The sequence below is a fragment of the Drosophila melanogaster genome, chromosome 3L (assembly GCF_000001215.4).
Source record: "Drosophila melanogaster chromosome 3L".
Classification (NCBI taxonomy): Eukaryota; Metazoa; Arthropoda; class Insecta; order Diptera; family Drosophilidae; genus Drosophila; species Drosophila melanogaster.
This window is the reverse complement of record NT_037436.4, coordinates 4,282,911-4,310,731: the sequence shown is the minus strand read 5'-3', so window position 1 is coordinate 4,310,731 and position 27,821 is coordinate 4,282,911. Positions and strand designations below refer to the sequence as shown.

The window sequence follows — 27,821 nt, the reverse complement described above, 5'->3', positions numbered from 1 at the left end:
CTTTGAGGTATAGTATTCCACTTTGCGTGAACTTTTTCAATTGTTCTGCTTAAAACATAGATAAAACGTTTAGATTAGATTAGTTATCTACAATTACAAAACAAAAGGTTATCAGCAATAGAGTAATGATTTAATGGTAGCAAATAACTTGGCCTCCCCCTAAACTTTCAACTGATGTACACCTGTTTACTGCCCTTCTGTCTTCGAGTTCAGCAAGTTGGCATCTTAGAGCCAGGTTCATTGTCTTTATAAATGTGATTTAGGGCTGGCGACAGCTCAGCGGAAAAGCCGCCAGCGTCGGAATGAACAGTAACAAAAAAAGGCCAGTAAATTGCAGCCCAGCGACTGACAAAAGAAATGGAAAGTAAAAAGCGTGGCGATTCCATTGAGCTCTCGAGCTCGATGACCGGGCCCGGGGTTGCAGCTCCGGCCGGAGTGCGACTTGCACAATGATTGACATGATTGTCTGGGCCGGGCCATGGTCCACAATAATTTGTTTATAAACAATAAGCGCCTAGATTGTGCACCGTTATAACTGCACTGACTTAGCGGCTCAAAAAAAAAAAAGAAAGAAAAGCGGAGTTGTGCAAATCTGTGGTAGCAACTGGTTTTTATCTACACCAAAATGAAACGAAATTAACTGAATGAAGCCGAGATTATTTTGTTACTTTTGTTACTTTAGGAGGTGAAATGAATAACCGAAGAAAGGTTCGACAGCTGGTAACTTTGTAAAGATATTTTTAGACTGGCGGTAAAACGTTTCAACATCTTATTATTTATGTTTTTTGTAGCAGTCGAGGTACAGAAGATTATTTTATATAAACTTAATAACAAATTACTTATCTCCTTTAAAAACAAATTAATATTATTTATAAGTAATATAAAATCGTTGAGATTATTCCAACATATTCTACACACTCACAAATAAATTCATACTCTGATTTAATTTTATTATGAAATACTTTCCACTTCTCCCGGCATTGCCTCACTTTCCACAGAAAGATTGCATCACGACCGCGTTCTCCAGCCGAAAACCATTGCCTTTCCCAACTTCGCTCGACCTGAGCCCCAAAATGCGGGCCCAGAAGTTGCTCAATTTTCTAGAAACGAACGAAAGGCCAAAAGAAGCCACTGGATGAGGGCCAGCCCACGTACGAGTGCGTCAGCCGAGACGGATCACGGTGCAATTAGCATGCCAGGCACGTCCCTGACCCAATTTCGATTTGGAAGCGTAACTGGGGGCGATAATGTTACTCGCTCATTTGGCGGAGTGCCAGAGGATCTACGTCACGGAGCTGCGGGTGATTCACTACGGGCGTGGAAATCCAAATCCGGGGCGTTAACGCGCCCTGGCCGAGATCGACTTTGAATGAAATCGAAACCCGAAGGCAAAATGCGGAACTTTCGATTTCTTTCGATGTCATCGCTTGGGCAGCCAATGTGCGTACCTGTGGATATATAAATTTAAATGAAAGTTCATAGCGATCGGCGATTACTTTCTTAGCATTTGGGATCGGCTTTGGCCAATTGTCGGCCAACCATTTTGTATCTCTCATGGATTTGGGCATTTCTACTTAATCACTTTTTTGGCTTGTGCTCGCTCGTTTCACTTGACGCTTTGAATTGGCATTTTTATGCCATTTCATCATCGGAAATTGGTGGAGTGGTCTAAAAGACACATCTCTTTTGTGCAAAATCGAGAGTGGCGGGCGACAAATTTACTTTTGCGTTTGGCACTTTGGCAAATTGATCAAATTGTTGCTAGGAAATTGGCACAAAGTTGTTTGCTTTTCTTTATTTGCTTGGGTTGTGCAATGGGCAGATGGAATTACTAGCCCAAGGCATTTGAAAATTGGGCTGAAATCATTAAATGAAGTTTGGTGGAAACAAACTCAAATAACACAAAATTGGGACATTTTCCTGGCACGTGCCTTAATTTGTTTAATTTTGTTTTGAAAGAAGTTAAGAAAACTGCATTTAAAAAATTATTACTGCATTTAAGCAATTATGGTTGGGTAATTGATCATTTTCGTTATAGGTAGCTAATTAAAAAATATAACCCAAATTGAGATACATTTTTTTTATGAAATTGCCAGTATATTGCAATGAATTGAATACCTACAAATTCTTCAAGCTATTTTTAATAACAATATGAAACTTTCACAATTTATTCTTACAGCAGCAGTGAATATCATTATGCATGAACAATGGCTCAAGATGCACAATCAACACATTGTTATTTGATTTACTTTAAATTCGTTTACCCTAGAAACAAAAGACTTAGGCAACGAACTTGAAACTGTAAATGACTCAATTAAAATCGAAACCTTTTCTAATCTCATGAGAGAAACAAAAATTGACTTGATAACCGAATTAAATTAATTTACGCCTCGCACACACAAAGGTCAATACAATGGAAAAAAACACACCGCCCATTTTGTACACACCTCGTGCCCCGTTAAGTGTGTGCATTATGTCATTAGGGATTGCATAAGCGGCTGGCGATCATAATTTAATTTTCCAATGCATTGGCCAGAATAACAAGCGTGGCCAAAAAAGCCGTTAGCTGACTCACAGCCGGACGCGAACCCTTTTGGAATAACAATCGAAATTAGGCAATCGTTGAGGTAGTTCGCTCGGTATCCGGCAGGCCACCACCACCAACGATCTACGTCACCAGTTACCTTGACACCACACAGACGGTGGGCAAAAAAAAAGATTGGATTTATATATATCACTTACTTGAAAACCGCAAGAGAAAGAGAAAAAGGTGGCCCGTAGCGGCAGCAGAAAGCGGCCTGAAATGAAAAGTTGGCCGAAAACTTGTTTTTGGAATACCCGAAAACCGCATATTTTGCATTCGGCGAGCTGCTGCCGAGCAAAAGAGCGAGTCTTCCAATCTTCGTGAGCTCTCTTCGACGCTTTTCAAGGCATCGGGCGCTCGAGCGGAGCGACAGCTCCAATGGTAAAGGGGTCAAAACTTTCACGCGATATAAAATCTTGGTTAGCGATACGGCCGGGCCGCATTTTCATTTCAACTTTGTGTGCGACGAGTTGTCTCTCCAGTCGCGTCCTGTTAGCCACCTCCGCGTCCGCAGCGCGTCCCTTCGTTCCGTGATCGCAGTGCTCGGAATCGAATATCTATATCAATTGGAATATATTTTGGAAATTTCGAATATATAAAAACAAGCTACAAAATCAAGTGAGCAACTCGAGACTTGCTCTTGTTTCAATTTGTGCAACGAACACAACCGAATCCTCGATTCCAGTGGAACGCCGAACATAAAAAAGCAATCGTGATCCGCCGCTGTGCCATTGACTCCAGCTGAAAGGGATTAACCGAACCCAATGCCAAGGATTTAAACTGACTAAAGGTAAGAAAGTGTGACGAAATAGAAAAATATCTGGGTTGCCGGATGAGTTAACCCAGTTTAGGGATCAATGAACGGATCTTAGTGTCACAGGATTGTGATATTAAATGAAAAGCTTACTGAATTGCTAATAAGATCTTGGGTGTCATAAATATAGTGAATTGTGAATGTATCACACAAACTTGTACCGAAAACAAAAGACTTAGGAAACGAACTTGATGGGAATGTGTTCAACTAAAGTACAAAGCGTAATTAAAGTATGTTTAAAATATATACATGTTATTTGTAAAATTGATAATTAAAATGCTGTTCTTGCGCTAAAGTATTTCAAAGAACCATTGTTACATTGATGCCGTGTTTTCACTCCTCAAACTAAATTAATGATCATCCTTAGCAGTGGGCCACCTAACTGTCTATGGTCTGTCTGCCGACCATATAAACACCTGCCCCATTCACATAACTTGTAAAAAACGTTCAAACACTCAACCCACAGTTCCATTTGCTTACAAAAGCGTTGCAATCACTTCGCCGACAGAGAGAATACCCGTAAATGTTTGTTATTTTCGTTAAAAAAAAAAATGAGTGCAGAAGAAAGCCAAAAAACAACTTTCGTCGTCGTGCATTATGCGGAAATATAACTATTATTAATAATAGTTAGGGCGCCGCTGAGGCGTGAAGCGCATAAAACTGATGTGGAACCCTTGGCTCATTAAGCTTAATTTGGATTTGCATACTCATAGCTCTCAATTGGCCAGAGAAAGAAGACATCCAGCCACCCACCACCCAACCACCCACTTGAAACGAGATTCGAGTGGTTCGGTGATGCAGTAGCCGGCGCTCGTTCTGTGTGTCTCATGTTGCTGATTTTTCTGCTGGTGAAATTTCATCGCGTTTCGCGCGAATGAAAGTCTGAAATTATCTTGTGCCGCTTCTCATTCGCAATCGTGGCTTCTTCTTCTGCTTCTGCTGCTGTTGCAGTCGCTGAGTTTTCCATACACACATGTATTGCAGCTTCTCTGTTGATTAATATTGCGAATTGCTTTGTTCAAAAACTGCTCCACTTTGGGCCCGCAGCGCATGAAAACAATTTCGCTGGGTGCGCTCTATCTTGCAGATATACTTTCCGTATCTGTATCTATGTAACAAAGTATCTGAGGTGCATCTCGGGATCTCTTAGCACGCGCGCTCTCGGCCAACTGGGTTGCATTGCTCATACGCCGTGTGGGCCACCGCTTGTCATTGCTGCCCAAACATAGCGCCTGGCAATACTTTTAATTGATTCCACACAGACAGACGCCGCAGACGCAGACATTCTCATAGTGAAAGAAGCTGCACCACTTGCTGAAATAATTACTGGTTTCTCGCTCTCGACTGCGGCTTGCATCTCCAGTTGAATCTCTGAAAACCCTGGCTCAAGATCGCGGCAACTGGCTCTGGGACTTGGCGACAATTTCAAATTAACGGCAATTGTCTCGCCGCCTTGTGCAATTTTCACGCAGTTTTTCATGGCAGCGTGAAAATGTCAAACAACAACGGGATAGAAAGAAAAAAGAAAAGCGACCGAACTTTCATTGGCAGCTCCAGGAGTTGTGAAAACGCGATTTTCATTAACTGCGAAGAGAAATGAAATAGAATTGAAATAGAAAAATGTAAGAGTAGTTGTTAAAATTGCAAACCAAATTCAGATTTTAAAATTAATCTTATACACCCGAAATGATTCCATTCGAATAACAATTTTCTTTTAACACCTTCACTTGACTTTCAATCCACTTTTAATGAGACCGCCAAGTCAATTTCTCATATTTCATTTCAAATGTTATTCTCAAGAAATAATTCAATTCACTTCCATCTGTTTTGATTTCTTTCCTTTTCACTTGGTTAACTCTGTTAACCCTCTAAATCTCGCCAGCCAGCTTAGCGTTTTTCGGCTTGTTGACCACAAAATCTCATTTGGCACCATCCGCTGCACGTCACTGCCCATTTCAAGTTGCACCCAAAAGCTCTTCATTAGACGCAATCAAAGTTGATTTGAAATTATCATGGAAATCATGGAAAATCAGTCAAATCAATGCCCGCCCAGAGATCCATTCGTATTTCGTTTTTCCTCCACTTTTTTTTTTTTTTTTTGATTGAGCCGCACATTAACTCAACGAGAGTCACTCCAAAAATCGAGCAGCATAAACGAAACATCTCAAGTAATGCTATATGCTATATAGCACTGCATGTGTGCCTGAGCGGTGCGCTGAAAAGAAATGAAAACCACTTTCTTTGCATGCATGCCACAAAGTACGAGTACGCCAACACTGCACCACTACCACCAGCAAGCGGAGCCCCAGAGTCGAGCAATTTGCTTGCACCACTGCGATCCGCCAGTTGCAAGTGGTGCGGTGGTGGCTCAGTGGTGCGGCGGGCAGGCAAGCGGAACAGGCCGCTCCGTGGCGACAGCCGCCGCAGCCCGAAATTGGGTCACTAATTATTTCAGAGCAAAATGCAACCGGCTTGGGCTTCGCCAACTTCGTTGGATCTGTTTCTGCACGGAGAAAAAATATTAAGATATGTGAATATCTTAAAACAATTTAGGCTATGGTCACATAAAAATTGATTTGTTATTCGTGAGATCATAAACTGTTGTTATATTTTAAATTACATTGACATTACATTGCACTTGCCTTTTCTCAGAGTGCACGAAACGCTGGCGCCACTGCAACTTCGGTTTCAGGTTGGCTTCGGCTAACGATGCGTTGCAAGTTGCAACTGGAGGATATGCCTGCAGCTCAGCTCTGTCGCCCCTCTCTACTCTGCCCCTTTCTCCGTTGATCACCTTGTCGCTTTTTTTACTTGCTTTCTTTCACCCTCCATCGTTCTTTCACCGATCGGCGCTGAACTGGACCGGACAACTTGGGCAGAAAGTGCAAGCCCTTGAGTTTTTACTTTCGTTGGGCTGGCAATGGCAGCAGCGGCAACCGGTTCTGCCCATTCAATGGCATCCGATCGCGATCCGATGCGGCCCCATCACCCCCTCCCGCCTTTTTTGCAATTGGAGTCGTTTTTGGCGGATTTCGAGTTTACCGTTAAAAGAAATGGAAAGTAAAAATGGCCAGCAACAAAAGGAAGCCAAAATGGGCAGGAGAATATAGGGGGTTTTGTGAATTATGTTAATTGTCTTGTTTCCTTTTATCTGCATCTGCATCTCTGATCCTGGCTAACGGCATTCCACTAATGATCCGCGAGGGGTTACTTGCCACAACTGTTGGGCAGTTAACGGAAACAGTTAGCAGGTAACGGGAATTCGTAATTTTTCGGAGTTTTTTTTGGGAAAAGTTATGGTTCAGTGCGAGCTGGGGGAAATTGTAAAAAAAAAGTAATTAATTTTTTATCATCACGAAGTTGGGCCATTTTAGAATATTTTGTTTTGTATTTTTTAAGCGTGAGGCTTTCAAGTCTTACAATAATTATTAAAATGAGTAATAGTGAGTTAAGCTCCTGGTGCATTTAGCTAAACAAAAAAAAAAAACAGCCAAACGCAGTTAATAATAGCTTGCACAAAATGCCGTTTACGTTGGTATTTTTTCGTTTCCTTTGGCATGATTGCAATTTCCTCTCAATTAGCATATTTCACACCCCATATCTCGTATGCCCACATATCTTTTCCCTGGCCTTCAACCCGCAGCGTGCCAGATTAGTATGCAAATTGCTCGCGAGGCCCATTTCTAAATTCACTTTCCCTATTTTGCGATAAATTGCGTTATCATTTTTGTACGCACATGCGCGGTGCGGCAAGGCAAGGCAATTTCCCAACAGCGACGACCAAGTGAATGGAATGCCGTCGAAGTTGCGGCTGCAACAATTTACTTTCATTTGCCACTCAGACAAGACCTGAGGCAAGTCTGCGGGCGCCTTTGCCTTATCTCATTGGTTAATTGTCGCCTTGTCGCCGAAGTGGAGCATAGAAAATTAATTGTTTGCTCTATTTTACATAATGTCCGGGCTGTGGGGCTCATCTTATCGCCAGCTCGGTCTTAAGTTGCGAAAAACTGCGGGTTCCTCCCATATTGGTGCAAGTTCGTTGCCTAAGTCTTTTGTTTTTTTGCATGCTTGCTGCTCTAGTCTTTTGTATTCAAGGAAGTTTGTTGCCCAAGTCTTTTGTATTTAAGGAAGTTTGCTTGTTGTTGAAAAACACACACCAAAATTACCAAAACCATCAGAAACAACCAAACGATTATCGAGCTTGTAACCCTCATTAATGGTATGACCAAACTGCCCGAACCGATTTAATCATGGAATTAAATTTACGAACCACTAACTGAAACAGTTACCGATGCAAATTAAAAAGTTATAGGAAGAAAATTAAATTAGTGTGGAAACATATATATGGGCATTTCATCAGCGAAGACCTCTTTCAACATTCGAGCACGCTTCAGAGCTAATCGCTTTACCCTCTGTTGCCATCTGCTTATCTGCAAGAAAGAAGTTACTTAATAACCATAAAAAAAAACACAGTTAACTAGGCACTCACACACACGCACACACTTGCGCGAGTAAACGAAAGTAAATTGCCCCTTTACAAGAAAAAAACCCTCGACGGCTGTTAACATTTTTGCGCTTTTTCAACCACACTCCTTCTCCATTGTTGCTGCTCGCTGACGGTGCGAACAAATTTCACTTTCACAGCATCCGAGGCTCGTGATATGGACATGTGTAGTTAATTACGCATGATACGCTCGGGGGATCGAAGGGGGTTATCTGGAAGCGGTTGGGGGCCGACTTCGGTTTCTATGCCACTATGGCAAATAATATCGATCGTTTACGGCCACAAAAGCCGCGGCAGCCACAAATGACATTAAATTGAGTGGAAACGCTGGTCTTACCGTTACAATTTCGAAATGCTGCACTGCAAGAAGCGTGTTATGAAATGTCATATATATGTACATATATATATATATGGAGCTGGCCAGAATAGTTTGTCTTTGCATTAACGCTTAGTTATAAGCTTTAACAGCTTTAATTTAATGGTAATGTTTATAGTAAAATAAACAAATAAGCATTCACAAAACTGCTGTAAAATTTGAAAGTAAGTGCTATCTGTAAATTTATTGCTCCTCAGATTAGATAACTTAATTCAGGTTTTTATGAATTCGTTTCATATTGTTTATCAACCAATCTTAACGTGAAATATGACACGCTTCTATGTCAATAAATAACATGATAGCACTTATTAATCAAAGCAAGTGTACAAAATGTAAGCAGCTAAGAGCGCATTTAATTGTTTTCGGTGTATTAAAAGTAGTTCCACAGCATCTGCAATAGTGAAACTTTTACCGAGCAACAACAACCGCCTCTCGGAATCGATCGACAAACAACGAAACACATTCCAACGCATAAAACTCCATTCCAAGTTCTGTTTTGTTAACCAAAGAAGTGTTTGCGCTGGCGACCGCACCTCTGACATCTATAAAGCGTTTTTTTTTTTATTTTTGGAAGCCCCTTTCCTCTGGGAACCCCATCTCCAGACATCAGCCATCCCGTGTCAAGAGCAGCAAATTTGTCAGCTACTCAATTAAGCAAATATCCAAGACATTTATGAAGACATATAGAAACGTTTTTATATATATGTATACGCCTTAATCCCCGGGGCTGCGAAACGCCAAAGATGAATGAAAACGAAAAAGATGTGAGTTTTAGTTACGACGACGGGGGATTTGTGAAAGCGTTCAATTAAATTAATGGACTGCAAGCAGCCGTTTTGGCAAATGCCAAAACCAAAAAATAAATGCAGCGCGAGTGCTGATAAATAATTACTCGGCCATGGCATTAAATGCAATTTCGTTTTCTTTTAATTGACAACCGATGTCAATGAATGCGTGTCTCTTATATACATATGTGTGTGTGCCTTACAAGGAAATTTTGGAGATGAAAATAGTACAGCGAAGCAATGAGAGTTATTATCGAATTAGACCAGCCCGAGGGGCTGAAATGTGCGAAAAGTGCCTTACAATCAAAGAAATTATAGTGCCAACATGGCTTTGTTTGACTTTGAGTCGCAGGAAATGTCGTGTGCTAATGTCGGCTATTCAAATCAACGAATCCTGGGGACACACGACCAACCATTGAGTTGTCCGATTCGTATCGATATCCGGCTTGGGGGACCCCGAAATGTAAGCCACGTAAATTACCGAGAATTAGAACGATCCAACCGCGAGTTATGTGAGTGCCCCAGTGGTTCACCTAGTTTGCAATGGACCACTGCCATATGCCATGCCATGCACCATATTGTTTATATAGCGTCACGCATTGTCATTCAATCAATCGGCGGAGTGGAGACATCGCCAGTAGTCAGCCAGCTGGTTTTCGTTGCATTTTCACTTGCCAGCCATGATTTTCACATGATTTAATGCGCCGATACTGTAAATATATGACAGAGAAATGAAAAATGCTAAACCCAAATCGTAAGCTAATTAGCTGAAAACAAAAGTCCCCAGTTGCACCTTTCGCCCGCGATATGTGAGCAAATAACTTTATAGTGTTAATTAAAGCTGGCAAACAAAACAAGAGAAAAATAAATATGCCCTTATATGCGGCATCTGTAAGAAGCGGGCTCGAGCAGAGCCAGAAAAAAAAAACAAAAAACTAAAAGAAGAAGGCGGTGAAAAACTTTCACTTGCCAAACAGCCACAATAAACAATTCCATTTGGCAGTTACACATAACAGCCAACAGCAGCAACAATGAGCTTTAAACAAGCACCATCAGCTGCTGAAAAAGAAAGATTTGTTGTTGGCTTCTTTGGTGGCGATTGAAGTCGCTTGATAAGGCATTTGCAGGGGTGCCAGCAATTAGCTGGGTACAAAATTAAGAAAACCACCAAAAGTTTCGCCGCATTTTGCTAATTGCCAAAGATTTCTAGTTTTATATGCAAATTTGCAACCATTTCCTGGGCAAGAAAGTGGCCGAGAAAATCAAATTGAAAATACCTAGTCAAATAAATGGGTAAAGCGCCGTTAAATGGCCAGCGCACTTAAACGAACAAGACATTTGCGAGTTCTTTGCTAATTTTACGATGTCTTCTGCCAGTAAAAATATCGCTAATTGTGATCAGCACTGACCTAACCCATTTCTTGAGTACAGCTTATAGACTTTGTTTTTATGGGCACACTGGGAGGCATCTATCATTTAAATATTTCAATCTTCTTGAAACTCGTGAAAGTCACAATATTTGTATAGACTTTTTATGAACTATCACATTCTCAATGGGCTTAAAACAATACCAATATTATAAAATAATTGTAGGGTTAGTTTTGCAGGAAACTACCTAATCGGTATATTTTACCGTTGAGCTACTGAAAATTAGAAAACCATGATTGCATAATCCGATCAGCTGAAGGGCCATTAGGGCAATTAGTTTGAAGTACCTGCCCCAACCACCGACATGGTCCCCTCCTGTTGCCAAAAACAATTGTCAGCCAGTTTAGTGGCATCCGTTACTGTTTCAGTGGGTTAATGGTACACTTGCTCAACGCCAGCAAGCCGGTTTTCAGCGGCATCTCGACGGACTTTATGGCCGCGGCTTGTTAAAAACCCATTTACATGTGTTATTTTTCGGAATAAGACCTGGGCACCCAGCACTGTGGCCCGTCTTTAGCCGTTGTGTGTAAAAGTAAAACCTAAGACTGCAAGTTGAAGTCAAAAACAAAACTATGAAATGATAAAAACAGAGAGACAGTTAGGGTAAAGAAGCGGGAGAGCAAGTGAAATGCGTTCGAGGCAGAGCAGCCGCTTACTTTTCCATCGCTCCGGCGGCTGTGTGAAAGCTGTCAGTCTTCGGTCTTCCAGTCTCTCCGGTCTTCAGTCTTCCAGTCTTCAGTCTTTATCGGCACTCGAACGCAGGCGCATCGTCGGCATCGGATTCGGAATCGTTGGAGTCCAAAAACTACAAACACTGAGCTCTGTTAGCCAGGCCAAGACGCTTTTGGGCCACTGTTAAGCCGATGGCCGAGTAATGCTAGAGTGCGACTGTTAAACGTAAGGAAAAACAGTCGAAATTAATGGATGGTCGTAAAGTGCAGCCACCGTGTGGAAAACCAGACGCTGCGTTGGCGTTTTGGACTCGGATTTGTACTCGGATTCGTATGGATTCGTATGTCGTAGTCGCATTCGGATTGGAAGAAGCCAAATGCTAGCGGAGTACTGTTATAGTGAAAATAGAAAGTGGTTCCTGTTTGGTGCGCGCGAGTTTTCATTTGCTTAACATCAAATGCAGTTTTCTTTCACAGCGCGTGTACTCGTATCAACTGACACCATAAGCCAGCAAACGGGCAATTGTGGCTATTAATTTGGCCGCTTAATGACGACCATAAAGTCGTATGCGTATATGTTTATGTTTAGCTATATGAATATGTTTGACCAAAACGTTGTGATTTTGCTTGAGCATTATGCATAAGTGAGATAAGCTGCGTGGTTCGATAACAGTGTTTTCTAACGGCCTTACAGAATGTGCCAAATAACAGCGCCTTTACAACTACTGGCCTCGAAAAATATTCGTATGCAAATCGGTCGCATTGTTTACCCTTGTTCCCCTTTCTTTCTTTCTTGCAGACGCCACACCAAAAATCAAACAGCAGCACACCAGCAGCAGCGAAGAAGAAAGCCGCAGAGCGAGGCCGAGTAGCGAAATCCAAAAATCCACATTTTTGGTTTCCAGGGCGTCAATTTGGAATTTCAATTTCAAGCCAACCACCACACACACACACACACACACAACCAGATCAAAATGGGACACCTGACGCGACGCAGCAGCCTAATGGCCATAGTCCTGTGCCTGGTACTCAACACACAGGTGAGTTGGCCGGCGGTGGGTGGTGGGCATACCTTATAGATGATGTAGTTCCACATGAAAGTGCTGGGCATGAAGCGCTGGTTTTCATCCAGCAGGCGTCGTACAGTTAGAAGATCTCTGCGGTGTGGCCCACTTTGGAGCAGCTCATTTCGTATGCAGACCCAACCTGTAGCGGATCTCTTCACTTTCGACTCAAAGATAGACTACCGTTCGATCAATACCAATTCGAATGCAAATCACTGACGGATTGAGCTGGCTGCGATCTTAAGTTGGAAGTTGGAAGTTGGGAAGTCAGAAGACTATGCATATAGCGGATTGCTGGCAGATCAATATCAATATCGAATCGAGAGAGTTGGCTAGTTGGCTGGTGAGGAATGGCGGACAATGTAGCAACTAAACGGCACTTTGCTAATCATTGCAATTAGAGTTGGAAAATTAGTTGAGAGAGAGAGAGAAAAGTAAAGAGATTACTCCGAATAGAAGCGAGGAAGTACATATATTACTATTAGACTTTATTTTACAGTGGTTGAGTGAACATTTTCGTAGAAGTGAGTTTCAATCTTACAGATGTCCAATGTATCTCGTGGATATAGAAAACATTAAAGTAACGAGCAGTTAGTTAAATACATGAATATGACAGTAACATGATTTCTTACATAGCTAAAGAGAGGTATTAAATTTAAATACCTCTCATATGCATCACCGCGATGGACTGTCAATCAATATGAGATGAGCCATAAATTTGGCGGATTTCTTTGGCGCGCTGCCGCACGCTTTCGATTGATAAGCAAGGCCAAGACAAACTCGCCTCTTCCCCCTCGAAAAAGTGGCAGCCTTCAGTGGGCTATTTAAAGCGCATCAATCACTGGTGGCCGATGGAAAACAGAAACACACTCACACAATCAGCGCATTTTAGACGCTGCAATCACGTCAAGGAAAACTCAAACGCAAGCTGGCCAAAGAAACTGTTGGCCAGTTGGATGGCCAAGCGAGTGTCGTCCAAGCATCCAGGCATCCAACTAACCAACTGCGTGTCTGGGTGCTGAGGCGGCGAAGAAATTGCAGTTATGCTCTGATTTGTACCAGTTTTGACTTTCTTGTTTATGGCGCATTAATTCACAGAGATTGCTTTATTATTTATTTATTGTCAGTTTTCTTTCTCCAAAGCGTTGAACGTTGGAAAAAAGAGAGAAGAAAAATTACCAATGCCATCGAGGCGATCGAATCGATCGATCGATGTGTTTATATTGATATCTCCATTGCCAAGTGCGTGGAATGTCCAAAAAAAAAAAAAAGAAAATAGTCGAGACGTTGTGTTTTTGTCTCTCTATTTTTCCATTAGGTACGTTGCTTCTTTTGTTGGCCAGCTCGTTTTCCTTTGGTCATTTCACTTTCAAAATCATCTCACGACATCTCAACGCGTGGTCACCAGCCACCGAAAGTAGAAAAGCACAAATATAATAATAAATAAACAAATATAACAGCAGCAACAGCAGCCACAGAAAAATCCACACCGTCATCGTGCTGGATTTAACTTTCGGTTTTCGTGGTGCCCCCCGCCGGACTTTGAGATACATCCGCTTCCCGTGCGCAGCCACAAGCCCATAAAATTATGAGCCAGATGCGAAGACACGGCCAAACCGAAAGACAGAAAGAAAGTGACAAAGCCCTGCGGGGGAAACGTGGGGGCGTGGCTCTTTCTCCGTTGTCTTACGCAATGGGTTAAACTCCATTTGGAGCTTTTAGTTTTGTGTTTCTTGGGTTTGTTAAGCGTGCCGCTCTGTCAACCATTTAATTTTGAAATACTCCAGCTGTCGTGTAATTTTCAACGCTTCGCATCGCTTCTTGCCAAATGTCGTCGAGAGTGATTTCGGTGTCTGTCGCTGAGATTGCGATTGCATAACCCAAATCCAATTATATATCGCGGAAAAGATAACCCGAAACGAGAGCTTTCCGCAATCCTGTGATCTGAGCCATAACCTAGGCTCTAATCGAAACGTTTTTAGGGGGCGGAGTGTTTTGACATCGTTTTGAAAAGCAAGAGGAAAACTTTTGAGTTGGCACATGTCTTAAATGTGCAACACTGCGTATAAGTGATTTTCATCTGTGATGACTTCATTGCAAATTGCTCATACTGCACTGTTGCAGTACATTTCGCTTGATGAGAGCTTATTAAATAAAAAATTAACTGTATTGGTTCCCTTTTCTAATGAATTTCCCCTTCTTCTCTATCCACAGCACCTGTCGGTGCATGGCGATGCCTCGCACATTGAGTCCGCCGCCCTGCCACTCGAACACAGGGCCGGCTACGGTCCACCGGCGCCCATTTACGGTGCGCCCCAGGGACCACTGAGCACCGGAGCCACCAACGATGTGTCCGAGGAGGCATGGCCCCTCGCCAGCACCAACGACAGTCCGCAGATCAAGCACCTGCAGGTGCAGTGCGAGAAGACCCACATGCGGGTGAACATCGAGTTCGACCGACCTTTCTACGGCATGATCTTCTCCAAGGGATTCTACAGTGATCCACACTGCGTGCACCTGAAGCCCGGCACCGGCCACCTGAGCGCCACCTTTGAGATCTTCCTGAATAGCTGCGGCATGACCAGCTCGGCCAACCACAATGCCGCCGGCTATGGAGCGCCCACGCCATCGGGCAGCTATGTGGAGAACACGATCATCATCCAGTACGATCCCTATGTGCAGGAGGTGTGGGATCAGGCCAGGAAGCTGCGCTGCACCTGGTACGATTTCTACGAGAAGGCCGTCACCTTCAGGCCCTTCCAGGTGGACATGCTGCATGCGGTGACCGCTAACTTCCTGGGCGACAACCTGCAGTGCTGGATGCAAATCCAGGTGGGCAAGGGACCCTGGGCCTCCGAGGTTTCGGGCATTGTCAAGATCGGACAGACGATGACCATGGTGCTGGCCATCAAGGATGATGAAAACAAATTCGATATGCTAGTGCGCAACTGTGTGGCCCACGACGGCAAGCGGGCTCCCATCCAGCTGGTGGATCAGAATGGCTGCGTTGTCAGGCCCAAGATCATGAGCAAGTTCCAGAAGATCAAGAACTTCGGACCCTCCGCATCGGTGGTTAGCTTCGCCTACTTCCAGGCCTTCAAGTTCCCCGACTCGATGAATGTGCACTTCCAGTGCGTCATCCAGGTGTGCCGCTACAACTGTCCCGAGCCCAAGTGCGGTCCCGGTTTGCCGGGTGGCGAGTACGGTCTGCCCCAGATTGGAGCCAACGGTCTGTCCGAGGAGTATGGTCCCCCAGAGGCATATGAGCGCAACGATTTCGCCCTGGGCGGGCCCGGAGTTCTGCCACCAGCAGCCTATCCTGATCCACGTCACCCTGCCTCCGATGCCACTGGAGCGTACTCTGAGAACCAACCGGATGTGGTGCCCTCGCCCCAGGCTCAGACATCGGCGGCAGTGCCCACTGCTGACTCGGGAACCGTTTCCGGACCTGCCAGCTCCCAGTCGCCACAGCCTCAGCCCACTGGCAGCAACGAACTGGGTCTGCCGCCACCACCACTGCCAGGACAGAGCGGTCAGTACAGCACGGTGAAGCGCAAGGATGACCTGAGTGCCGGTGGCAACCTGGTTTCCTTGGGCGGACGCCCACGCTCCGTGGAGGGACTGGACGATCTGCGCGGCGTGCGAAGGCGCAGAGACACCATGGACATTGTGGTGAAGCCACAGAGGATCTACAAGAGGAACGCGCAGGAGATGACCGATGTGAACACCAGCCGAATTATCCAGGTGGTGGCGCCCGGAGACGTTAACTTTGCGCTGAACAGCAATGCCAGCAACGAGACGGTGGTCATCCAGTCGGCCAGGTCCGCGGATGCGGAGACCATCTGCATGTCGGTGCCCAGCTTTGTGGGCGGATTGGTGATGCTGCTGCTCGTCCTGGCCGTCGCCTCTCTAGTCGCCGCCTTCCTCTTCGTCCGCGTGCGTCACTTCGATCGCAAGGGAGCGGGCATGGCCTATGTGAACTAAGGATCTGAAATCGGGCCAGAGGACCGGACCATCATCACCATCAACAGCGACCGATCGGCGTGAACAGAAAACCAAATCAGTTTTATGTGCACTTCAGAAACACTCATTCCAAACCCATTCCCCATAGGCACCCCCCATCCCATAACTATTTATTCTTTGGTTATTTATTGAGATCCCACAATCCGCCACTTTCAAATGGTTTCCTACTTTACCACTACGCTCTATCCTTCATATGTTTCCCTAGTTTTAGGCAAAGCGAAATTGAATTGTCAGACTTGTTAAGTTTCAGTTATACCTACGCGGGATTTGAGGCCATCTGAACGAACAGATTAGCCTCGAATGTTACAATATGCAAGTTAATAATATCGAGAAAATAAACACAAACGAAGTAATGAAGCGGCAAACATGGAAAGGCAGAAAATCGTTTACAATAAGTTAATATAGCAAATGTATATATTAAATTATTTATTTATTACTTTATTTGATAGCTGCGAAATAATAAAAAGTTTACTTTTATTAAGCGACAAGTGTTTTAATGCGTTCTAATAGTACCTCTGATTATCGGAGCTTGGGAACGACTGATAAGGAAACGCAAACAAAGCTAATGCAAACTTTATCAGTGTGATGAAATGTTTGTGTGGGGGGCTTTGATAACAGCCCTTGTGTTGGCCGTGACTGGAAGTTTTGGTATAAACAAAACAAGTTTGGCAAAACGAATGAATAGAATAAAGAATAATATGGTTCGCATTGTCATACAAGCGAGGCAAATAGGAATATAAAATACGATCATCTTGAATTTGCTAACTAATGATCATAAACCTGTGTTCAAAAGTATACTACACACTTTTATTAGAACTATGATGCCGAGGAAAATCTTTGCGTGTGCCTGTTTATTTGCCGAGCACAACTTCGAGATCATGAATACACGCAGAAAAACACTTTTTAGCTGAGATATTTAAAAAACAAGAATGACCGATTTAAAATCGGCTAGTTTTGCCAATAGAATTAAAAAGGCAAATGAATTATTGGTTAAAAATGATATCTACGCTGGATGCTTTCCTCCACAGTTTCAATAAAACCAAGAGAAGTACGAAAATACATGTAAATTTATTGCAACACACTTATTTACATATTGATCTAATCCCTTTGAGCTTAAACACTTTAAAAACAACAGCGGACGCTAATCCGCAACTGGAATCGGATTAATGCGCGCATCCATTATAGCCGCCTGAGGTTTGTGTCCCTGGGACAATACATACGATTTCGTTCAAAAATATTGACTACATCTAGGTTGAACTAAAGCGAATTAGCACTCAAATTTGTAACAATTGATAACAGTGGTGGTGTCTATCTACGCGGCACGTGCGTCATTGATGGTGGAGGGCACATGTACCTCCAGGCCCTCCATATCCTTGGACAGGGTGATCTGGCAGCCCAGCCGCGAGGTGTCCGTCAGTTCGTACGCCAAATCCAGCATGTCCAGCTCCTCATCACCGGGTTTGTCGGGCAGTTTCTCGAAATCGCTGGTCTTGAAGATCAGGTGGCAGGTGGAGCAGGTCAGCGTGCCCTCACAGGCCCCGAAACCATCCAGATCCACATTGTTGTTGACCACCACGTCCAGCAGGGAGTCACCCACTTTTCCGGACGTCTTAATCTTGTCCCCATTGGCACGCACGAAGGTTATGTTAACACTGCAATAGCGAGATTGGTCAATGTTTACGCTGCTCTGGCGGTGTGGAGCTACCATTGTAGTGCTCGTGGGGTGGAGAAGATACTCACACATCTTTCGTTTTCAGGGCCAATCCCGTCGAGAAAGTACGCGTTGCGATCGGCGATCGCAAATTGAGGCTGCGTAGCGCCAATCTGGAGGCAGCTCTGCATGAGTTTATGACTAGCATTCTGGTTAGGATTCCTTTGCAATCTCTTACTATAACTGACAACACGCACCCACTCGTGTCGCTGCGATCGGTTGTTAAATAATAAGGAAATCAATTAAATTTTGTTAAACGTGAAGTTGTGTGTGACCGTATTGGACTTTCTGAAAAAGACGTCGTGCCTTTAACGTACTAAAAAACAACAACAAACTGCATAAGCAGTAATTTTAAAGTTAAACATTTAAATGTTTGCACAAATTATTGCACAAAATATTTAATTAACAGCAACTTTCTTTTTATAACGGAGTTAATTTGTGTTACACAAAAAGTATATGTTACTGCTGCAGTTCAGGTGTGAACACACTAAATACTGAAACAGGGTTGCTACAGCGAGTGAAGAAACCCTGTATTCACCTGCAGACAGACAACCCTGTGCGTCAAAACAAGAAGATTTAAGAGTGGAATAAATTTAATTACGTTTTAAAACCTAAACAATGGGCGTGTTGGACAATATTGCGTTGCATTTCACGGGGGATGCGTCCAGGAACAGGAACACCTCCATAATAGCCGGACTTCTGGTAGGCTAACACCCGCAAACAAAGAGCCGCCCGCCTGACAGTGCAACTTTTTCTCCTTAGTTTTTCGCAGGATGGTGGGTTCTAATCGATGCCATGTCCATCGACGGCAAGCACCAGATTACCACAGGACACGTCTTCATCGGCATCTTCGGGACCATCAGCTTCTGCATGGTGAACGCAGTGAAGGGAGAACATGTAACACACACTTATCATTGGGCTTAACAAGTGACTCACTTCTTTTGTTTGTGCGCAGATTTCTGATGAGAACTCATCGGAGTCCGGCGCCAGGATAGCGAAGATCTGGCTGCTTGTGGGCTTCCTAATGGGTTTTGCCTCCATCATTGCCGCCATCTGGGTGATGATCGACGACTTCATCAACAATGGTGAGAAATAAACAGATATTTAAGGATTCCTTAGCTGAATTGCACCCACTTATCGTTTTTCAGAAAAGAAGGATGGCTGGTTTGGCGTGGCTCTGCTGATGCAAAACGTCTTCATCCTGTTCGCCAGTTTGGTCTACAAGTTTGGACGCAACGAGGAAGAGTGGAATGAGTAAAGCTTCCATTCAAATTATTGCACAAGGGAACGCAGCTTTTAGTATCTAGACTCATTACGTACATAATCAGGAGTCCAAGGAGTTTATGCTTGAGGCCGAGGACACCATCACTCGCAAATCCTCACCCCACACATTGAAGCGTAAAATGTCCAACTCTGCTACTGTTCATATTCGAAAAAATCGTCGAGTCTGTACGGATTTCCCTCACTATTTCCGACATTCTGCCGCTTTGAATCGGAAAAGGGCGCAGAGCAGGGCCAATAATCTCATTTATATTTAACAAAATAAACGACAAGTCACTTGCGTAAGGCCACCTTTGAGCTGTACTTTATTTTCAGGCAGAGAGCGTTGTGAGAAGCAACAGGACGATCAACCCAAGCCGCCCGCTGCCCCGACTACATCTACAAGGATAGCGACCGTTAAGAGAAATGGTTTAATAGCTGGTCAAACTTGTGCATCGTACGCGTCAATGGGACACTCGTGCTCGTTTTGCAGGCACCACTGCGGCTGCATGGCCTCTGCGCCCAGACCATTGTCCACCAGTCGCTGGCGGTGGAGCAGCAGACGTGACTCCGCCTGGCGCCAACCTTCGGCAGGATTTGACCAAAGTCGTTCGGCCAGGGCACTGGCCCTGGGCCAGAAGCGGTTGTCCAGTGTGTGCTCGTCGATCTGCTCTGACCAAATGGCTCCCTCCGCGCCCAATACATGATGCTCGTAGTCGCCGGCAATGGATTTCAAACTATTGTCGTACACCTTCTGCCAGCCAATGTAGGGGGAGCACCAGTTGTTTCCATCGGTCACCCAGCCAGCTCCGCCGCAATCCAAGTACAGGGCATCGTAGTTGGACACAATGATCTTGTAGCCCCGCTCCAGAATCTTCTTTACCTTCGGATCTACACCAGTGGTCCAGATCTGAATGATGTAACGCTCTGGGTTCAGATACTCGTCAATGAAGGGCTCCTCAGTGAGTCCACTAGTCCACAGAATGATGGGCGTGTGCGTACCATTGGCCACCTTGTCCACGCGACCAAGAGCCTCCGTCTGGAAGTGTCCCCACAAGCGCATAAAGTCGGCGGTCTCCAGGCCCCAACCCTGTTTCTTCATCCACTGCTGGATGGGCTGGCTGCTGTTCCAGCAGCTGGTTGACACTTCATCGCCGCCCATGTGGAAGATATCCGGGTTGAACTGATCGAACATGGTGCCGTAAATGTCCTCCAGCACATCGTACATTTCGTTCACAGTGGGATCGAGTTGGCCACACGGTGGCTCAACGCAGAACGACTTCCATGGCTGGGCATTGAAGCAGGCGGTCATGTTCTTGTGCTGCCAGCCCTCACCCACATGGGCAGGGGCATCGAACTCTGGCATAACACGGATGCCTCGCACGCGGCCGTACTCCACAACCTCGGCCACGTCCCGACGGGTGTACACCTGCCGTTGGGAATAGGCTCCCAGCTTGTGCAGCTCCGGACGCTTCTTCACCTCCAATGGGAAGCTGTGCGAGTCCGTGATGTGCCAGTGGAAGGTGTTCAGTTTGACCAAGGCCATGCCCTCTAAGGAGGAAAAAAGGATACTCATAGAGTCAACGGAAAACATAACCCTCCCCTGCCTCTTTCCTGAACCATTGCCTTACCCAACGTCCTCTTGATGGACTTCACAGAGTAGTAGTTACGGGAGGTGTCCAGGAGCAATCCACGCCATTTGTACACGGGAGCATCGTTGATGGTGGCATTGGCAGTCACCTGAACCTCGCGGCGGATGTCATCGTAGACAATCAACTGGGCTAGTGTCTCCAGGCCATGACGGGCTCCAAAGAAGTTGGACGCGGTTATGTTGGCCAGCACATGACCCGAGGCATCCGTATCAATGTCCAGCGTATAGCTCTCATCCGTATCCAGGGTGAGTCTGGCCGGTGTCGGCTCATCCGGAGTATTGATGTTCACAGACATACGGTAGCCACCTCGTGCCAGAACCTTGCGATCCGGAATCTGGGCTTCGAGCATGTTCATGAAACGGTCTTCAACCGCTCGCCATAGCTTCTGCTGGCGGGCAATTCCATTGAAATTGAAATCAATGAAGGAGATGTCCACTTGGCGCATCAACGTGTCCAGACGCACAGTGCCCGTCGGTTTGGGCCACAAGGTGCCGATGGAGCTGCCGCAGAAGAGCCGGCACACGGGCAGACTGATGGCCTTGACGTAGTTCTCCTCGCTGAGCTCTACCTTCTGGCAGTAGCCACTGCGGCACTCGTAGCCGTAAACCAAGTCACTGGATGCGGGAATCAAGTCAAAGAGAAAGTCAGTGACCTAATCTATATAGCATACGAGGTTTGATTTACTCACTCCGAGCTGTGGGCCGCCAGTTGAGACACCAGGGCCAGGAGCAGGGCCACTCCAAGTGCAGTCCGCGTCGACTTCATTTCGTCAACCTCAGCACAGAAACTCTCAAAACCAACTGGCGAATGCTTCGGGAATGATAATTAAACAAATTGAGTATTTCAAAACAAGTTTTTGCCGCCGAGTAGAGAGCTCATTGTCCGTGCCAAAGAGTCAAGCCAAGTAAACAAAGAATCGGATTTCATGCAAGTCCACTTATGAATACCCTATCTTTTAAATTGAACAAGTTAGAGGACGAACGATAGTTTGCAATATGACTGATTTACGAGTCGTATGAGCTATATTTTTGTCTATACTGAATATCGGATCTCTTGTTATAATCTTAATAGATTACAAATAGCAACACAATCTTTTTTTAGATTTGTAGAGTCCAATATATAGATAATTTTCCTGATAAGCCCGCACAACCGCCGTACCAAAATATAGGTTATTCCAAATCGATTCCAACTGAACTTGGCTGCTGTTCAGTGCAGACTAAAGCTACGGCTTCCCTCTGTTGCCAATTTAACTGCCCACCAGCATCGATTCTGGCCCTCGTACACGCACACCACCAGCCATCAGGTGTGGAAAGCAATGGGGAATGTCAGGAAAAGATTACATAGTTTTGCTTTTTAATTATCTTTCCCTGTGCCGGTCGTCATATTTTTAAGTTCAATGCCACAGGCAGAACAGCAATCTGGTACTATAAATCTTGAGGAATGAGATTTCGGCCACAGCGGATTCTTAATTAGATTGGCAGTGGTTAAACAAATTTATAACATCCAGTTTCGAGTGTACTTAATTCCATTGAGAGTGGTTTTTATTTGTATAATCTAATGTCTCTATTCTACGTTGGGTTCACACCCTTCAGCGTTAGTGTGTTATCCTCGTAGACCTCCAGAACGTCGGCCAAATGTTCGTTGTCTCTGGGCTTCTTGAACTGCCGCTTCTTGTTGGCCGCCTTCTTGCGCTTGGGAATTGCTTTCTTGAGGCCATGGTCCTGCATGGAGCGAATGCCCTGCTTCTCGAGGTACTCGTCAATCTTGGCGTCGTCCATTGCATCGACCGTAGCCGAGCGCCATAGCTTCTGGAACTCGTCGTCCACCTGAGACGGTACAATTGATTAGGCTGGGATTTTAGAAGAGTGTGTTTATAACCCACCGAAAAATTAGCAGTCCTGTCATTGTAAAATAAAATCTTCTTTTTGTCAATGGGTCTAACAACAAAAAGTATTTCGGCTGATCGGTTCTTCAGCACCTTTTCGCAGTGTGGTAGAGATTCCTGGACATCGTCCAGCAAAATGCCGCCCAGGCCCTTTAAATCATGTTGCTTGAGCAGACGCATCAGCGTTTTGCCATCCTTGATCTTGTAGACTGGCTTGAAACTGAACTTGGTGCCACATGGACTGGCTTCCACCTTGGGATTGTTGTGCAGAGCCTCGCTAGCAAGCCACTAAAATAGAGGAATAATGGTTTAATAACCTGCCACAACTTATCACGCACTGTAGCTAACATTCTTAACGGATTGCCCAATGTCCAGCTGGTTGGTCTCGTCCAGAATCTCATCGATGGTCAGGGGATGGTCGTCGCCGTCCTGGTGACGTGTGCGCATGAATTTCACAATCTTGGCCAGCACTCCAAAGCGGTACTGGGAACTGCCGGACATGGTCTTGTATCTAAGTATGGAATGCAAGAGTTCCACATGGTTAAGAACCATTTCTGGCAGTAGCAGAGGCTCTCAAGGAACTTACGTTGTGGCATCCAGCCTGGGAGCATTGGGCGGGCGCATTTTGCGCCTGGAATCATCGCTAGGCGGCGGTGGAGCTGGTCTATCGGGCTTGGACTTCTTTTCCACGCTATTTTAAAAGGATAGCATGTAATTTTCGAGAAGCAATCTTTATCAGAGGGGCCACAAGTGCGGTACTCACGTGGGCGTGGCCATCGCCCGCTTTTTGAAGGCCTCGCGTTCGCGAAGCAGTGCTGGATCCATTTCGAATGTTTTTTTTTATTATTTAGCTCTACGAAAAAAAACTTTCTGCTGCGAGAAATCAACAATTTACAAAATCTAAACAATGCCTGCTCAGCTGTCCGTGGAACCGGAACTTACCAGGGCTGCGACACTGAAGTTGTACATTTCGGAACTGGTTCATTTAACGACCTTTCAAAAAGTCCATTCGCTTTTAAAAAAAAATTTATTATATATATATGGAAAATCTGCATAGCGAGAATTAATTTGTTTCCCATTTCGCTTCCAAAGAAAAAAAAAACATTATTCCATTTAAGTGTATTTATTGTTGGCCTTATACAGTAGAATATCGTTTATTTAAATCTAATATATGAAAAGAATAATTTTTCACGCTGTGGCTTAGCGTGAATTTACGAGACAGAGTTGATACTCTTAAGAAATTCATTGCGTTTGAATTTATTGCTTGGCTGAATCTCGTCGGAATAAGTTTGTAAGAGTTCAAGTTACACAGAGAGTTCGTTTCTGTATCACGGGTAGATTCAAAAGTCCCCTAAGCGGTATGAGTACACATATATACGACACTATGCATATATTGTGTATATAGCAAGAGCATTGCGGTTTCGTTGGCTCCGTTTAAAGGTCGTATGGGTTATGGGTCTTTCTACGAGTGCTCTGTACGAGACCCACTTGAGTTAGTCAATTGGTAGAGAGTAGTCAACGGGTGTGGTGATTTCGTTGGCCTGTTTGGTTTGTTCACCCGGGTATGGTCTTCGTTCGCAGTTTCCGTTTCCAGTCTGCGTTCTCCAGTCCCCGTGGTTCTGGTTCATGTGGCATTCCGTACGGAGAGTGTTGTTGTGGTGGTGGTTCTTGTTTGGTTATTGGTTGGTTGTTGCGTTGTTTGGTGGTTGGTGGTCAGTTCAACTGTTTTTATCGGACTGTATGCTCAAGTTAGTTACGTTTTCGTACATTGCGTTCTCTGTAAGTTCTTGGTTGTCAGTGGGTCTGTGGAGATAGAAAGATAAAAATGGTTTGGCTTATTATGTTCGCGCTCAGTGGGCGGCATGGGTATCGTGGACATCGATGGCCAACCGGTGCACAGGGCAAGTGCAGCAGGCGCACATTGTCTTAAATCGCTAAAAGGTTTTCGGTTTGGAATTTGCACAGCTACTTACCTCGTACCACGGCACACACTCAGTTCAATTATGGCTACATTAATAGATACGGAATTTATGCATACTCAACTAGCTACTTACACTCAGTTCCGTCTCAATCGCTTGCGACCGCCATCATCGCCGTCGGAGCCACTTCGCTCCTCAGCCTCCATGACCTAAAGTAAGATAAAAATTTAAAATTGATTAGAATTGCTTGCTTGTCAGCAACAGAACATGAGTACACGGTACAAACCTTGATTTTGGTGCCGCAAATTTCGGCTCCGTTTAGGGTACGAATGGCCAATTGAGCACTCTCAACCTCCGCATACTTGACGTAGCCACAGTTCTTGTTGGGCAGAAGGTAGACGTCGATCAGTCCCGACCAGCAAGAGAATATGTTCTTCAATATCGAATGCGGCAAGTTCTGAGTAGATGGGAAAGAAACAACGTTTATAGCTAATGGTAATTGGACACGGTACAGTGATACCTACCGCTGAGAGCACAATGAACAGTCGTTGGGCCACCTGGTCGTCCGGCGATGCCAGTGGCTGAGTTGGGGGCAAGGGAACATTGCAGATGGCATCCTTTTTGGTTCGCTCTAAAATAAAAAACCACATTAAGTCTAGAAATAGGAAATATCATGCATTTTAAGCCAAAAATGTGCTAAGAAATAAACCAAGCAAAAGCGTTTAATAAATGGCTACAGGTGATGGCGCGGCCTGTAGCCCTTGATAGGTTTAACTCGCGTACTGTCTATGAAGGATGTGTCCATGCGAGCTGAGCTCATTCCATTGACTTTGACAATGATGCGTTCGCCCATTGGGTACTCCAGGCCATGAAGTTTGTCCCTAAAGAAGAATAGTGTTTTAAAGCCTGCATGAAAATGAGTTTTAGGGCTTTGTTTACTTGGCATAAATGGCGGCTTCTGGGTTGTCGTACACCACTAAGGCCTCATTGGTGCGCGGTCCATCTACAACGGAGATATAAGTAGTTCAAAAGGGGTTTGAAACCCACACTGGGTTGGTCACTTACGTTCGCGCATGATTTGGCAGTAATCCAAGCCGGGAATTATGTCGAAGAGACGCCAGAGCTGATCCTGGTTGACGCAGTTGCTCACGTTAACCTCCAGACAGGATGGCTGGGCCACTGGCACATTCTGCATGCGCAGGAAGGCCGCCATGTCGTTGTTCTGCGATACATTCCAGTCGTTGTTGTAGCTGTTGCTGCCGCCGCCACCGCTGCTGCTACCGCCTCCATTGAAATTGGAATTGCCACGTCCCGAGCTGCTATACAAGGGATTGTCCTCGGAGGGACGGCCGTACTGGTCACGCTGTGTGCGTGTAGAACCCTTTGGCTCGGCAAAGACAGCTTTATACTTGGCGGAGCAGTTTTCGAAAGCCACAGCTGCATAGTAAAACCTGTGCATTGAGATTAGATTAGTTATGGCTAGGACAATTAGCAATGCTACATTCGCCACGCACTTGGTAAAGCGGACATATCCGAAGCCCTTGGGATTGCCATTGTTCTTCTCCTTGACAATTGTGACAGATTCCACATCGCCCCACTGCGAGAATTCCTCGCGAATATCCTCCTCGGTGGCTGTTTTGGGGATCACTATGAAGAGTCTCACGTACTTCTCCTGCTCGTTCTCAGACTTATTTGAGCCCTGATTGCGACTGGAAGAGGAGGATAAGAGTTAGACCATGGTTTTGGGCCAGTACTCTCGAAGCTAATCTTACTTGGCTGCCACCAGGACTTTAAGGGTGCGATCCATCTTGCCAATGGTCTTGCCGTTCATCTCCTCCTGTGCCTTGGCAGCATCGGATGTCTTGGAGAACTTGACGTACGCGATTCCCTTGTTCTCCTGGGTGTGCTTGTCCTTCACCACCCAGATATCCTCGATTTCGCCGTATGGCGAGAAGGCTTCACGGAAATCCTCCTCGGTGTGCGCCTTGTTGCAAATGATGAAGAGACGCGACATCGGCGGATCGTCGTCGTTCGAGTACTCCTGACCGCCACGTCCCCCGCCACTGCGCGATTGCGATCTATAGTCCGACATGGTTCTGATTTATCTATATTTTTTCCGCTCCGTTAAAATTATTTGCACTTCGACTTTTCTCGCTTTTGCCGCTTTGACACACAGCCGTATACAGACAAGATAGAGATGTGAACTGATCGATATACGTCTAAACTGTTTCGATGGCTGTGTACGCTGTGGTTCCTTTGATTGAACTGGTTCTTACACTATAACCGCATAAAATACATTTAAAAATCCATATTTCATAAAGTAATTTCTAACAGCTCGGAATGTTAAAGATCCCAACTGCGTTGCATGGATTAAAGTATTAATTTCCAATAATAAGTCAGCAAAAAGGGCCATTGCGGGCATTTAGGTAATAGTTATAAAAATAGATAAAGCCCTTAGTGGCAGCTGGTGAGTGATTTTCTACCTGAAACATTATACCACCTACTACCTGTACTATATTCTTATTTAAAAACCGTTTGTAAGTGCGCCAACACTTCAGTTGCATATTCCAAATCAATATGAAAACACTTCTGACTATCTACATTTTGCTATCCTTTGGAGAGTTAGGCCTCGCTAACATGGCACAAATGCGAAAGAAATCGCACACCGAGGAATTCGAAGGAATGCCAGCCTTGTTCAGGGCCATGTCCTCATCTCCAAACGATGGATACACATACAATTGGAGCGTGGTCTCGTTTTCAACGAATGGAAAACCAGGATCTGGTCTAAATTGCACCGTTTTGTATCTGGATCAGTGCACATCCTGGAATAAGTGTCGACAGACCTGCCTGAAAACCGGAGCCACCAGCTACAGGTGGTTTCATGACGGATGTTGCGAGTGCGTGGGAGAACTTTGCATGAATTACGGCGTAAATGAGAGCAGATGTCGACTATGTCCTGAACCCGGACTTGAAGATGAAGATGATTGAAAATCCCTTGTCAGCAGCTAGAGGCTAATTATCGGATGCTATACGTCATGCTAATTGTAATTTCAAATTAATTTATAGATTATGAAAATTTAAAAGTTTATTTAGCTTAACGAAAATAAAAGAAACCGTTAAAAAATATTTTACCTACATTTTTCTA

At 44.8% G+C, this 27,821-nt stretch overlaps 7 protein-coding genes across 13 annotated transcripts; 3 read left to right on the top strand and 4 right to left on the bottom strand.

Annotated features, from left to right (window-relative positions):
- The first annotated feature begins 3,013 nt into the window (after positions 1-3,013).
- On the top strand, positions 3,014-16,728 carry dyl (dusky-like). 3 transcript variants are annotated; one of them, NM_168079.2, is made up of 4 exons: positions 11,228-11,388; positions 11,640-11,727; positions 11,962-12,202; positions 14,441-16,728. In NM_168079.2, exons 3-4 carry the CDS (start codon positions 12,137-12,139, stop codon positions 16,208-16,210), a joined length of 1,836 nt encoding a protein of 611 aa, NP_728980.1. In that variant the 5' UTR covers positions 11,228-11,388; positions 11,640-11,727; positions 11,962-12,136; the 3' UTR covers positions 16,211-16,728. The 3 variants fall into 3 exon arrangements, with proteins under 3 accessions (NP_728979.1, NP_728980.1, NP_647890.2); NM_168078.2 differs by lacking the exons at positions 11,228-11,388; positions 11,640-11,727 and adding an exon at positions 3,014-3,374; NM_139633.3 differs by lacking the exon at positions 11,640-11,727.
- Positions 16,729-17,299: 571 nt separating this feature from the next.
- Fdx2 (Ferredoxin 2) lies at positions 17,300-18,250 on the bottom strand. Its single transcript, NM_139632.3, has 2 exons — positions 17,990-18,250; positions 17,300-17,901 (listed from the first exon to the last, which is right to left on the bottom strand). The coding sequence occupies exons 1-2, from the start codon at positions 18,106-18,108 to the stop codon at positions 17,562-17,564; spliced, it is 459 nt and encodes a 152-aa protein (NP_647889.2). The 5' UTR covers positions 18,109-18,250; the 3' UTR covers positions 17,300-17,561.
- Positions 18,251-18,485: 235 nt separating this feature from the next.
- Positions 18,486-19,524, top strand: CG15012 (uncharacterized protein). Its single transcript, NM_001169876.2, has 4 exons — positions 18,486-18,662; positions 18,723-18,857; positions 18,916-19,045; positions 19,109-19,524. The coding sequence occupies exons 1-4, from the start codon at positions 18,579-18,581 to the stop codon at positions 19,216-19,218; spliced, it is 459 nt and encodes a 152-aa protein (NP_001163347.1). The 5' UTR covers positions 18,486-18,578; the 3' UTR covers positions 19,219-19,524.
- On the bottom strand, positions 19,521-22,091 carry Hexo1 (Hexosaminidase 1). Of its 4 annotated transcripts, NM_079200.5 has the most exons (5): positions 22,031-22,091; positions 21,561-21,682; positions 20,852-21,486; positions 19,682-20,771; positions 19,521-19,619 (listed from the first exon to the last, which is right to left on the bottom strand). In NM_079200.5, exons 2-5 carry the CDS (start codon positions 21,635-21,637, stop codon positions 19,553-19,555), a joined length of 1,869 nt encoding a protein of 622 aa, NP_523924.1. In that variant the 5' UTR covers positions 21,638-21,682; positions 22,031-22,091; the 3' UTR covers positions 19,521-19,552. The 4 variants fall into 4 exon arrangements, with proteins under 4 accessions (NP_523924.1, NP_728975.1, NP_728976.2 ...); NM_168076.2 differs by having other exon boundaries at positions 19,521-20,771; positions 21,561-21,824; NM_168077.3 differs by having other exon boundaries at positions 19,521-20,771.
- A 291-nt stretch (positions 22,092-22,382) lies between these two features.
- On the bottom strand, positions 22,383-23,694 carry TfIIEbeta (Transcription factor IIEbeta). Of its 2 annotated transcripts, NM_079199.3 has the most exons (5): positions 23,521-23,694; positions 23,344-23,448; positions 23,106-23,268; positions 22,755-23,045; positions 22,383-22,698 (listed from the first exon to the last, which is right to left on the bottom strand). In NM_079199.3, the coding sequence occupies exons 1-5, from the start codon at positions 23,580-23,582 to the stop codon at positions 22,441-22,443; spliced, it is 879 nt and encodes a 292-aa protein (NP_523923.1). In that variant the 5' UTR covers positions 23,583-23,694; the 3' UTR covers positions 22,383-22,440. The 2 variants fall into 2 exon arrangements, with proteins under 2 accessions (NP_523923.1, NP_001163346.1); NM_001169875.1 differs by having other exon boundaries at positions 23,344-23,694.
- A 172-nt stretch (positions 23,695-23,866) lies between these two features.
- On the bottom strand, positions 23,867-26,881 carry CG1316 (uncharacterized protein). The gene is made up of 9 exons (NM_139630.3): positions 26,449-26,881; positions 26,191-26,385; positions 25,742-26,127; positions 25,616-25,679; positions 25,460-25,557; positions 25,201-25,307; positions 24,963-25,133; positions 24,812-24,885; positions 23,867-24,560 (listed from the first exon to the last, which is right to left on the bottom strand). Exons 1-8 carry the CDS (start codon positions 26,766-26,768, stop codon positions 24,814-24,816), a joined length of 1,413 nt encoding a protein of 470 aa, NP_647887.1. The 5' UTR covers positions 26,769-26,881; the 3' UTR covers positions 23,867-24,560; positions 24,812-24,813.
- Positions 26,882-27,253: 372 nt separating this feature from the next.
- srw (shrew) lies at positions 27,254-27,776 on the top strand (the record flags this gene model as incomplete). Its single annotated transcript, NM_139629.3, has 1 exon — positions 27,254-27,776. One exon carries the CDS (start codon positions 27,254-27,256, stop codon positions 27,662-27,664), a length of 411 nt encoding a protein of 136 aa, NP_647886.2. The 3' UTR covers positions 27,665-27,776.
- Positions 27,777-27,821: the final 45 nt, after the last annotated feature.